The sequence below is a fragment of the Pipistrellus hanaki genome (assembly GCF_964339955.1).
Source record: "Pipistrellus hanaki genome assembly, chromosome: 9".
In the NCBI taxonomy this organism is placed as follows: Eukaryota; Metazoa; Chordata; class Mammalia; order Chiroptera; family Vespertilionidae; genus Pipistrellus; species Pipistrellus hanaki.
Genome location: NC_140511.1, coordinates 64,660,602 through 64,673,809, shown reverse-complemented (window position 1 = coordinate 64,673,809; position 13,208 = coordinate 64,660,602). Strand labels below are relative to the sequence as shown.

At 46.9% G+C, this 13,208-nt stretch overlaps 1 protein-coding gene across 3 annotated transcripts; it reads right to left on the bottom strand.

The window, feature by feature from the left end:
- Nucleotides 1–8,559: 8,559 nt before the first annotated feature.
- On the bottom strand, nucleotides 8,560–12,009 carry TIMM10 (translocase of inner mitochondrial membrane 10). 3 transcript variants are annotated; one of them, XM_084894996.1, is made up of 3 exons: nucleotides 11,873–12,009; nucleotides 11,269–11,378; nucleotides 8,560–9,014 (listed from the first exon to the last, which is right to left on the bottom strand). In XM_084894996.1, the coding sequence occupies exons 2-3, from the start codon at nucleotides 11,337–11,339 to the stop codon at nucleotides 8,813–8,815; spliced, it is 273 nt and encodes a 90-aa protein (XP_084751122.1). In that variant the 5' UTR covers nucleotides 11,340–11,378; nucleotides 11,873–12,009; the 3' UTR covers nucleotides 8,560–8,812. The 3 variants fall into 3 exon arrangements, with proteins under 3 accessions (XP_084751122.1, XP_084751123.1, XP_084751124.1); XM_084894997.1 differs by having other exon boundaries at nucleotides 11,490–11,908; XM_084894998.1 differs by having other exon boundaries at nucleotides 11,754–11,889.
- Nucleotides 12,010–13,208: the final 1,199 nt, after the last annotated feature.

The following is a 13,208-nucleotide window of genomic DNA, read 5'->3' as shown; positions in this document are numbered from 1 at the left end:
ATTCCGGGCAAGGGCATGTACCTTGGTTGTGGGCACATCCCCAGTAGGGGGTGTGCAAGAGGCAGCTGATCGATGTTTCTCTCTCATCGATGTTTCTAGCTTTCTATCCCTCTCTCTTCCTCTCTGTAAAAACTCAATAAAATATATATTTTTTTAAAAAGTGAGGTGTCACTACTTGGGCTGGGGTGTGGATTGATGAAATGGCAAAGGCAAATCGATAGGGAGGGGCAGAGTTGCAAGTAATATCAGTGATAGCCACCAAGTGCTGTGGGCATGTGAGCAGCTGCCCAGAAAGTTCCAAGAAGAAGTCAGACAAGAGGGCATCTCCGGACAGCTGAGCCACCCAGCCAACAGAGGAACTAAGATTTGCTGAGTGGCTACCATACCCTGGGAACTTTCCAGACAAAAATTGTCCGTGAGTCCTGAAAACACCATGTTCTCGCTTAAACCTCACAACTTTCCGCAGACAGAGGCTGGCGCTGGCAGGTGGGGCGCCGTGGGTGCAGGCAGGATGCAAACTCAGACTGGTCTGGCTTTCATGTGGTCCTTCTCCCTCCTCTGGGTCAGGAGGACCGCAAGAGCAAAGGCCTCGTGACAGAGAGGGCACCAGGAGTTCTCTCTGGCAAGAGCGCAGGGCCAGGCTCTCATGTTTTCACTTCTTAAAATTCATTCCCGGCTCCCAGAACTTCCAGGTCAAGGTCAAGCTCTTTCGCTTAGCACAAGAATGAGGGCTCTAACCCAAGATTGTCACGGATCCCACTCGAGAACGCAATAAAATACTGTGTCCACTCCCTAGGAAAATGCATGTGTGAGCCTAAGCCTACACACACATTTCCATTCATATTTCAAGGTTATTGTGGTCACTCCCCATGCTCCAAAGGTCTTTGGACACCACCCCCAACCCCTGCCTGAGGGCAAGGGCCTGGTCTGTGGTGTTCCCTGCGGTATCTCCAGCATCTAGCACAGCACTTGGCATCTAAGAAGCGCTTGGTAAGCACCTGCGGAATGCAGTGTGAAGCCATCTGGTTTCACACCTCCTTGCCTTTGCACCTGTTCCTTGTGGGGATGACAGAGTCCTTTCTTAATTTCGAAGGTACCCATCCTTTACAACTCACCTCTCTCTGGAATCTGTTTGACCTCTTAGACTGGCTTAGGGGCTGTTTCCCACATACTCCCTCCCTTCCCCCAATACCATTCTAATCTCTACGGAAACCCTCACACTGAGCTAGAATCATCAGTTCACTTATCTGCCTCCCTCCTGGTGAGATAGGAATCAACATCGGAGGTGGTTTGTAAACCTATCAGGGGACCTTGCATGTCACAAGCCCATGGTAAACACTTGCTGAATAAATAAAACGAAGTGGTGGGAAATGGAGCTGAAGAGGCAGGCTGACGTCAGTTTAGAATGACATACGCCAGGCCAAGGACTTCCAATGTTATGAGACAGGTGACTGGCAAATCTTGGATTATGTTTTCTTTTGCCTTTGTTTTTAAGGAAGGGGATAATACGGTCAGGTCTGTGTGTTAAATGAACGGAGGAGGAGACTCTGATCCCCTGGCACTGCCCATACTTCCAGGAGAACGGTGTTATCACACTGGATCTGTGGCTCTGGCTCAAAACTGCTTCACAGATGAGTGGACAGGAGGGCTGGCTCAGGAGTGACCAGGCAGGATCCTGATCCCGGCTTTGCAGCTGATTAGTCCAGCAACTTGGCCCAGGGCACTTGCCTTCCAGAGACCCACTCTTCCAGCCTGTTAAGTGCCAAACATAATAGTAAATCAGGCTCCTGAACCCAAGTCTACTAACAAACAATTCTCAGAAACCAGCAGGGTGTCAAGAATTCAACTCAATTCTCACATTATCTGCCCAGAGATAACATCAGGTTCCACAGGTGAATGGTTTAGTCTTACAAGACTGCCTGCGCTCCAAACACACACACTTCGGAAGCCAGCCATAAGCCCAGCTCTCTGTACTTCTGACCAACTGGCTACAGATTGGCGGTTCCAATGACCACCTGCAACTCAGAATGCCAATCACAAGTCCAGGTTATCGCCTGTGCTTCTGCCTGACTGGCTATGAATCAGAGGTCCCGCCTCCTCCCACCCCTCCTTGGGTTCGATTAATTTGCTGAAAATGGTTCTCAGAATTTAGAGAAGTGTGTTACTTACTAGATCGCTAGTTTATTGTAAAAGGACACAACCCAGGAACAGCCAATGGAAGAGATGCGTAGAGTAAGGTATGAGCAAAGGGCATGGCAGATCCATGCCCTTTCCAGACCCATTTCTTTCCCCCAAGTCTTCACCTGAAACCCATCTTCTTGGGTTGGTATGGAGGCCTCATTACATAGAAATGACTGATTAAGCCGAAGCCGGTTTGGCTCAGTGGTAGAGCGTCGGTCTGCGGACTGAAAGGTCCCAGGTTCGATTCTGGGCAAGGGCATGTACATTGGTTGTGGGCACATCCCCGGTAGAGGGTGTGCAAGAGGCAGCTGGTCGATGTTTCTCTCTCATCAATGTTTCTAGCTCTCTATCTCTCTCCCTTCCTCTCTGTAAAAAAATCAATAAAACATATTTATATATTTTTTAAATGACTGATTAAGTCACTGGGCATGGACAATTGACTCCATCTCCAGCCCCTCTGTGCTTCTGATCAACTGGCTCCCCTGGGGTCATAGGTCAGAGAAGGAAGGAGGGAGGGACTGAAAATGCCAGTCCTCACTTGACTGGTTCTCCTGGCAACCAGCCCCCATCCTTTGGTGCTTTTGAAATTCACCACATTGACATAACAGGAGACGCCTGTATCATTCCCAACACGTAGGAAATCCCAGTGTTTTGGGGAGCTGTGAGTCAGAAACTGTGAAGACCAAACATAGATGAGAAATATATTTCGGTCACCTGAATGACCACACACATAGTTCTTACATGATCTCAAGTAGTAGCCAGTTTACTATGTAAGAAATTACCTATTCAGCCTAACAAATAGCTATTATGTATCTTTGCATAAGGAAGGTAAATAGAATGGACACACAGCTTTGGAAAAGTTTGGTAGTTCCTCAGATAGTTCAACATAGAGCTACCATTCTGACCCAGCAATTCCTCTCCTAGGTATATATCCGAGAGAGAATGGCGAATGTACATCAACACAAAAACCTAGGCCCAAATACTCATAGCCGAGTAAGTCATAATAGACTTAAAGTGCAAACAGCCCAATCATGCATCGACTGACGGATAAAAAATGTGTGCATGCTAATACACAGTACCAGTTGGCCATAAAAACGAGTGAGATACTGATACTTGTCACAAGAAAAATGAACCTGGAAAACATTATGCTGGGTGAAAAAAAAGCCACACACACGAAAAAACAACCATATATTTTATGATTGTACCACATGAAATGTCCAGAATAGGCGGGTATATCAAGCCAGAAGTAGACCAGTGGTTGCCAGGAACTGCGGGAAGGAAAAATGGGAAGTGATTGCCACTTGTTTTGGGGTTTCTTCTAGGGGCCATGAGCATGTTGTGCAATTGGATGGTGGTGATGGTTGTACAACTTTGTGAATATACTCAACTCGACTGAATTTTACACTTAGAAGAGTGTCCATAATCCCATCATTCAGTCGGAATGATCTACTAGAAACTCAGTGTTGATCAGGCTACTCCGCTTGGTCGCTTCCAGGGATGGTTGGGGAAATGTACAAACTCCCAACAACGCTTACCAGTATGTCCCGGGTTCACCTACTGCCCCCAGCCCCCTCTGGCCTCCCTCCTCTCTATGCTTTTGCCTTGGTGATCTCTTCTTGCTCATTAACACCCCATGTTCTCCCCACCCCTGAAGTTCCTCCTGGGCATGGAACTTTCCCGTGCCCTGGCCTATCTAGTCAATCCGATTTCCACTTACTGGTGACTTCCTTAGGGAAAGCTCCCTGCCTGACTCTAACAATATATCCCTTCGCTGCGTGACCTATGGTACATCCCAATTTCCCTTTGGTGAAACTCCTCGTAAGATGCCTGTTTCTGCTGATAAACTGTATTCCCAGGGGGCAGGGACCTGTACCTGCCTGCCTTACCACTGTCCTCCCACAAATAACAGATCCCACCACCCACTGTGCCCCCTAGTTGACACATTCCTACCCACCCTTCAAATCCCACTCAAGCCCTGCCCAGTTGGTTGGGGTAACATCCCCTGCACCAAGAGTTGCAGGTTTGATTCCCAGTCGGGGCATGTTGGCAGCTGATCAATGCTTCTCTCCACATCAATGTTTCTCTCTCTCTCTCTCCTTTCCTTTTGCTAAGATCAGTAAAAGCATATCCCTGGGGACTTTCAGGGGGACAGTCTTCTCTGAGCACCCAGACCTGGGGGCACATTCCTTTATGTAGCTTTAGAACTTCCCGGACATCCCTTATAGCTCTTAGCACAACTGTACAAGCCACTGATTTTACTGTCTCCCCTCCACAGACCTTCCATTTTGCTTGTTTCTCTTTGCCCCAGCACCTAAAGCAATGCTCATCACATGACTCCTCTCAGGGCAGACCACAAGAATTCTTACGAAAATCCCTAAAATCGCATGCAAAATCCCATGTGCATATGCATTTTTCTAAAAAGCAGTCTATGGCTTTTGTTGGTGTTTTAACAGTGTCTAAGACCCAAAAGTTAAGAACTTCTCCCCAGAGCTGAGGGAGTTTGTCTTTCCTTCAAAACAGTACTGTCAGCCCAGACTTTTACTATGTGAACCACCCCACCAGAACAGGAGTTCCTAGAGGCAAGGATCTTTATGTTGTGTTGGTTCATGTGTCCCAAATGCCTGCAATGGTGCCTGGCCCATCCTTGATATAGGTCTCAGACAATTGTAACAGTTGTGAGAACTGTACATGGATTGGATACTTAATGCTGCATAGAAAAGTATCCCAAAATGTAATTGCTTAACATATATTATCTTAGTTTCTCTAGGTCAGCATTGGGGTGCAGCTCAATGGGTCCTCTACTTCAGGGCTGCTCACATGGCTGCAAAGAGTGGGCCAGGGCTGTGGGCACCTGAAAGCTTGACCAGAAAGGGACCTGCTTCTGAGCTCACTCGTTTGGATGTTGCCAGGATTCAGTTCCTCCCTGGCTGGAGCTTGCCCTCTATTCCTTCCCACATGGGCCTCTTCAGAGGGCAGCCAACCAGATGGAAGCTTGCTTCATCAGTCAGCAAGCGGGGGGGGGGGGGGGGGGGGGGGGGGGGGGGGAGACAAGAGGAGAGGGAGGGAAAGGGGGGAGGGGAGGGAGAGAAAGACAAGATGGCCATTACAATCTTCTTAACCTGAGAAGTGGCATCCCATCACCTTTGCTGTATTATTAGAAGCAAGTCTCTAGGTCTCAGACACACCCAAGGGGATGAAATAGCAGCAGGCAGCATATTGAGAGCCATCTCAGAGACTGCCTACAGTGCATTCCCTCATATAGCATCCAGCTCATCCGAGCACCCCGAGCAGAAGGTGCAGACCAAATGCCTTCAGGTCAGGCAGACGGTGACAAGGAAGAAATGAGCAGAGGGAGGTTTGGTGGACAGCTGAACCTCTTCCCACCTCTGTCCATCCTCCAGAGACAGCTGCCAAGCAGCAATGTGGGCCGACTTGTCAGATCTCCTAAATTTTCAAAAAAAAAAAACGAAGTCCAGGTTTTTGTGAGACATTTTCTGATTTTTAAAGCTGTGATAATCGAGCAAGAACAAACACATCTAAGGATTAGTTTTTGCCTCTTCTCTATGGCACAAAGGGCCTAAGCCAGTGGGTCAGCAAACTCATTAGTCAACAGAGCCAAATGTCAACAGGACGATTGAAATTTCTTTTGAGAGCCAAATTTTTAAAACTTAAACTTCTTCTAACGCCACTTCTTCAAAATAGACTTGCCCAGGCCATGGTATTTTGTGTAAGAGCCACACTCAAGGGGCCAAAGAACCACATGTGGCTCGAGTGCCGCAGTTTGCCAACAATGGGCCTAGGCCATTCTAATATCCTTTGCATGTCTGTTTTATCTCCTGCACTCACTCACTGAGGGCAGGGGCCTAGCTAGCTCACTTAGGGCACTTTGTGTACTTCTTTGCATGTATCAGGCCAACAGTCAATATTGTTGAATGAAATGTGAAATTCTGTCTCATTGGGAAGCACCCCTTGCCCCCAATCCCAGAGGACTGGTTAGAAGTAGGTGCTGCTGTCTGAATAAGTTGGAATGCTGGCTCTGCTACTTGCTTGCTGTGTGACTTTCAGCAAGCTATTAACTTTCCAGAGCCTTGGCTTCTCCATGTATAAAATGAGAATAGTGGCACCACTTCACAGTTATTATAAGGATTAACTGTAATAAATATACTTATTAGCACACTATAGCAATGCAATAGCTGTACTTACTCTCATCGTCCCCGTGGCCCCACCCCCCCCCTTTCTTTCTTCCCAGCTCTCTGGCCCAGCTCCCCATAATCCATTACACCATCATCTCCCACTATCCACCCGGCTGGCGGCTAGAAGGAGCCTCTAAAATGAGATCTGTCATGTTCCCAGCCAGGGTTTAAGTCCTTCAACAGTTTGCTGATCCCCTTAATAGGAGAAAATCCGAACTCTTTAATAGCTCACCAGGATCCTCTGGACCTGTGTCTGCCCAGCCTTTAAGTGTCATCTCTCACCACCGGCTCCCTGCACACTCGGCAACTTCAGGCACACCCAAGCTTTGTTTCCTGAAACCCCCATACTTTCTGCCACTTCAAAGCAAGCATTCTCTCCACAGCTACTGCCACTTCCAAGCAAGTGCTCTTCTGGATGTTCCAGTTAGGCGCTCAGAGAATTTGTGGCATTCCTTGCTAAATGTGAAGGCAGGTACGATATCAATTCTCTTCACTCTCCACTTTTGCCTGCACAGAACAGGCAAATAATACAAAATTGTAGAATTGTTCACAGCAGTGCCGATCCCATGAGCTGACAGCGCCACCTGTTGACCTAATCTTGCACTTCAGCCTTAGAAAGGAGCCTTAGCTCTCTGCCCACCAGTAGCATAGATGGACAATGGTTTTGAAGTTTTCCAGGGGTCTACCCAGTGTCCCCTCACACAAAACTGAGCAAATAAAAATAAATAAATAAATAAAAAAGCTAACATTGAAGCAACCTCCTAAATGCTTTAGTTACTGACACAATTTTTACAACCACTCAATGAATTAGATACTTTCATTGCCATTTTGGGGATGGGGTAACTGAGGCACGGGGCAGTTATATGCTTCACCCCGCTGCTAGGAAATGTCACCTCAGGCGGTCTGGCTTGAACCTGCACCTTTAAGCCTGAAACTCACTGCTTCTATTGATTCCTTCACTCATGCCCAATGACCTCCCAGACACTTCCCTCTGTGAAGTATCTGGGGAGGCCCACTGTGAAGGTACTATCAGTGGCATTGGTGCCAACCGAAAACTCACGTAGTGTCCCACACATTCTGAGAGCTGCACAACCCTCAGAGGGCACTCCTGGGGAAGGAATTAGATGTGAGACAGCAGACGCGGCAGCCAGCCCAGCCTCCGTGTTACTGCTCTACTTGAGATCTCCAGCTAGCACCGCTCCTCTGCGCCTCTGGCTCCTCAGAGGACCCTTGGCCAGCTGGGTGGACCGGACTGGGTGGATAGTGTCTGAAGAGTGAGGAGCGCAGTCCCTGATTAAGGTGGACGCTGAAGGGCAGTGATCACTCAGTCCCCTGCCTGGAGCACTCCTGTCACACATCATGCTGGGCTCCCTCACATGGATATTGTGTAGAACCAAAAGACTGACTGCTTCCTTCTTAAGCACAACTATTTTCACTGGCTCCTCTAAATATTTTCTATATAGCCGAAACCGGTTTGGCTCAGTGGTAGAGCGTCGGTCTGCGGACTGAAGGGTCCCAGGTTCGATTCTGGTCAAGGGCATGTACATTGGTAGGGGGTGTGCAGGAGGCAGCTGGTTGATGTTTCTCTCATCAACGTTTCTAACTCTCCTCCCTCTCCCTTCCTCTCTGTAAAAAAATCAATAAAATATATATATAAATAAATATTTTCTATATAATTTGTGAAAATGCCTGCCTCCACTTAATATTATTAAAATATATTTATACTATCAATAATTACTTATTTTATAATGTTTATTACTCATTACTTTATAATTATATATTTAATATAAATATAAATGTATATTTTACAAGTCATATCACCTATGATATAAATATGTATGCATAGTATTTAACAGCATATATAGCATGTTACCTAAATGTGTATATTTAAATATACAATATATATATATATAATACATAACCATATATATGGCTAAGATGCATTACTTCCTATGCCCCAGTCATTATTCTAAATACTTCACACATATTAACCCATTTTATCTTTACAATTGGGAAGCTAATGCACAGTGAAATGACATGTTCAGGGTCAGACATCAAGTGGCTCACGTGGAATGCAAACAAACCTAAGTCATCAGACCAGTTTATACTTTTAAACACTGAGACTCCCTCTGCTGGTAGAGGTTGTGTCTGTCTGCTGCCTTTACAATCTGATGTGCCAGGCATCTCGATACTAAGAGCAGTTTTTATTTGCACACAGTAGGTGTCAACAACATTTTTAATACACACTCACACACACAGCCACATTCCGGTGTGACCAATGCCCACTCTTCGATGGGGGAGAGCCAGGCTTCAGGCTCCGGGAGACTCTCTAGAGATAGCCTAGGGCTGGCAGTCTTCACAGATGACACCCAACAGGGGCACTTTAATTAGGCAAGTGGGAAGGGACAGGGGCACCTCGGGGTGGATCCTGTGGGGCCTCATGCAGGCCCAGAGCTCTGCTGCATCCTCTTCATCAGCTCTTCATCCTGCATAGACAACTCTGTCAGCTTTTTGCCCATCCGCTCATGGATATCCAGGTACTTGGAGACACACCGGTCCAGGCACACAGACTCGCCCTTGGACAGTTCTGCTTCCTTGTAGTGGGGAGGCACGCACTTCCGGTGGCAGGCACTTGTCATTCTGCGGGGAAGGGAGGGCAAGGTCAGGTCAGCAGCACCTGTGGCATACCAGGAACTCTCAACCATTCCTAATGTGCTAAACTGATTTCACCTGAGGCAGGCAGTATACCTCCTCAGTTTACACCTTAAGTATTTTGGAAGGTCCTTGAGGGTAGGAACCTTTCCTGAACCCCTGTTTAAAACTAATTAAATAGAAACCATTAGTTGAGTACTGGCTGTGTTCCAGGCATCATACTAAGTGCTTGACATGATTTTTATGATAATCCTATAGTTACACATAAATATCCCCTTTTTAAAGATGAAGAAAAAAAGGTACAGAGAGTTTCAGGACTACATACAGGTGAGGTATTAACCCAGGAAGTCTGACTTCACAGCCTACATTTTTATTTTAAATATACTTTTATTGATTTCAGAGAGGAAGGGAGAGGGATAGATAGAAACATCAACGATGAGAGAAAATCATTGATTAGCGGCCTCCTGCAATCCCCCAACTGGAGATCGAGCCCACAACCCGGGCATGTGCCCTTGGCCAGAATCGAACCTGGGACCCTTCAAGTCCGCAGGCCAATGCTCTATCCACTGAGCCAAACCAGCTAGGGCTCAGCCTCCATTTAAAAATTATTCTAACATATAGCCTCCAACATAAACCAACCAATAAGCAGAGGATACCAGAGAGCTCAAGCTAATAAAAACAGGAGACATTTGTTGACTGCTTACTATGTATTGGGCTTGATGCTAAGAGCTTGTCGTACATTTTAACATTTAATACATTTTTTAAAGATTTGTTTTTATTAATTTTTGGAAGGGAAGGGAGAGCAAAACATCAATCAGCTGCCTGACTCCTGAAAGTCCCCTACTGGGGATGGAGCCCGCAAACTGGGCGTGTACCCTGACAGGAATCAATTTGGCAACTCTTCAGTGCACGGATGATGCCCAAGCAACTGAGCCACACTAGCCCGGGCAATATTTAATATTTATAATGTCTCTATAAGGCAGGTAGTAGTAGTGCCTCCATTTGATAGATGGGGAAACAGTGGTCAAATAGTCCAAGTAACGTGTCCAAGCCCATACTAGTGGCAATTGATGGAGCTATGAATTGTTCCCAAATTTGCCAAAGTACTGGACCTCACATTGCTACTGACCAGCTGTGGATCCTGAGAAAGTTATTTAAATTCCAGAAGCTTCACTGTCCTCACAGTAAAATTAACCCAGTGGATTATTTTTTGTTTAATTTTTATTGATTGATTTTAGAGGGAAGGGAGACATATAGAGAAACATCAGTTTATTACTCCACCTATTTACGCATTCATTGGTTGATTCTCGTATGTGCCCTCACCAGGGATCAAACCCACATGCAACCTTCGAATATCTACCAGGGGTCTTCAAACTATGGCCCGCGGGCCACATGCGGCCCGCAGAGGAGTATGATCCGGCCCGCCAGGTTTTTTGGGCAGTGAGCGCAGCCGAGGTGTTACAGTAGGAATTAGTAGTTCATATAGTCCGGCCCTCCAGCTCTCTGAGGGACCATGATCTGGCCCCCACTTTAAAAAGTTTGAGGACCCCTGATCTAGACGATTCACTTAACCAACTGAGCTACCTGGCCAGGGCGACCCAGTGGATTATTTTGAAGATTAAAAAATATAATGCATTGTAAAATGCTTAGCAACTGCCGAAACCGGTTTGGCTCAGTGGATAGAGTGTCGGCCTGTGGACTAAAGGGCCCCAAGTTCGATTCTGGTCAAGGGCATGTACCTTGGTTGCGGGCACATCACTAGTAGGGGGTGTGCAGGAGGCAGCTGGTCGATGTCTCTCTCTCTCTCATCGATGTTCCTAACTCTCTATCCCTCTCCCTTCCTCTCTGTAAAAAATCAATAAAATATATTTTTAAAAAATGCTTAGCAACCGCCTGAGGTAGAGTAAGAGTTTAAGAAATGTTAAGTAAGTGGGATATGTTCTATTTTTCAAAAGCCAAATACTTTCAACTGTTCTTGAAACCTAACCAGAAACTAAACTGAACCTTCTCTCCTGCTCAGCTCTTTCATTGCCAATCCATCCCAATCTAAATGCTCTGTTCCTTCTAGTGACCCTGTACTGAATCTGCATTGGCCTCTAACCATTGGGATTGGGGGAAGGGGAGATGGAGTTGATGGGGGTGGGTGCCTCCCAAAATTGAGCAAAGCATTTTTCATGTCATCCACCACTACCCTTAGCAAGAGCAACCTAGGATCATTCCCCAAGACAGAGTCGGCTCTTACCTGTTGTACATATCAGCCATCATTTCTACCTCCAGCTCCGCCGCCAGCTGCTGGGCCCTGAGCGGATCCATCTCAGCCCTGCACGGTGATCTCCTTCCTACCTCCTAGTCCTGGGAAAAGACATCACCGTCAGCACCCACCTCTCCCGTTCACTTTCCCGTCCCAGGAGTTAAAAGGATGCAGAGTCATCATAGGGCATCAGACCGGCAGGGGCCACTGACCTGAGTTCAACCATCCCATTTCACAGATGTGGACACTGAGGCCCGGAAGGGGAACACTGCCTAGCCCAAGGTCACACAGCACGCCACTAGCAGGGCTGGAAGTCGAGTCCCCGGTCCTGACGCTCAGAGCCTCTAGGTCACCTCTACCCAGGAGACCGAGAGACCGGAAGGGAAACTCTCTAAACCGCGGGCCTGACACTCCGCGGCCCTCGGAGTTGGATCCTACGCGGACAACGTGCCCGGGCGCCGGCCGAGGGGCTGCACCTCTGAAGTGGCGGCGACATCACCAGTGTCACCGGTAGGTCAGACGTCACTCGACACAGCCTGGAGCCGATCATATAGCCCCCGGCGTCCCCAACATCAGGCAAACACTAAAAACTTACCAAGAACCCAGGTGGGCAAAGGTGGAAACACGTGAGCCACTTCCGGGAGGAAGTCCCGCCCCCTTTTGGATCCGGACTCGCTCTCGGAATGAAGTACCAACGAGGCGCGCTAGGACACGCGCTCCGGCTGAAGGCGAAGGCGGCTTGCAAGTGCTAGAGAGGACACCCAAATACCATAGAGGCTTGGGCGGAGTGCAGAGCGCCGGCAGCCTGGAGGTCAAGTCGCTTGCGTTGTCAAGGGAGAGACTTGAGTTCATTGGTTCTCTGGGAAGGGGGCGGGACTACAGAGCTCTGGGAACCCCGTCTCCGGTCCTCCGATACCCGACACCTGAGCACAAATTAGGCGCATGCGAGGAAGGACACCCCGAACAGCAGTTCTCAGTTGGTGCTGCACGTTAAGGTCACCTGGGACACTTTATTTTGTTTTAAATAAATTTTATTGATTTTTTTGTACAGAGAGAAAGGGAGAGGGAGAGAGAGAAACATCCGTCAGCTGCCTCCTGCACAACCCCCACTGGGAATGTGCCTGCAACCAAGGTACATGCCCTTGGCCGGAATTGAACAGGAGACATTTTAGTCCGCAGGACGATGCTCTGTCCACTGAGCCAAACCGGTCAGGGCATCCTGGGACACTTTAAAAATCCTGATGCCCAGAGTCCCTGGGAGTAGAGCCCAGATACTATTAGTAAACTTTTAAATTCCCAGGTGAATTAGATGTGTGATAATGTGCATTAGATGACGTGAAGAAATTCCTATAATTTTGAGGGTGTAAAATGGCATTGTAGAAAAAAAAAAAGACATAGATAAAAATAGATGAGGAAAATATGGCTTGATGTGAGTAATTGTTAAATCCCGGTGATAGGTATTTGGAAGTTCAATATACTGTGCTCTCCACTTTCCTGTATGTTTTAAATTGGCCATAATAAAGTCTAAAATTAAAAAAACACACACAATGATTTCATTCTACTGAGCATCTGCCATGGGTGAGGTGCTTTAATTACATTATTTTGTTTATTTTTCTTTTTGTAGTGATTTTCTTAAAGTTGACTGAAATAATTATGGATTTGCAGGAAGTTTCATAAATTGTACATAAATTCCTTTGTACAAATTCCTGGGAACAAGTGCTTCAAGAAACTGTGTAAATACAGCTGCATGCTTACAGGTCACTAATCTTTATCTGGGATTACCAAGATAAGGGAGATAGTTCCTACTTGCAGAAAGACAAGACATATATACTTATGTTTTATTCAACTTCTGTTAGACTCACTAGGCTGGAAAGAGGTGAATAGGAGCTATTTTGATTGCCACTAGAGTTAACCTAGTGTGTTTAGTCATG

Bases quoted from the DNA above. Each gene is read 5' to 3' on its own strand.
- TIMM10 (XM_084894996.1), bottom strand. From the start codon at position 11,339: ATGGATCCGCTCAGGGCCCAGCAGCTGGCGGCGGAGCTGGAGGTAGAA. The intron at 9,015-11,268 runs GTAAGAGCCGAC...CCTTCCCCGCAG, and splicing joins ATGGCTGATATGTACAACAG to AATGACAAGTGCCTGCCACC.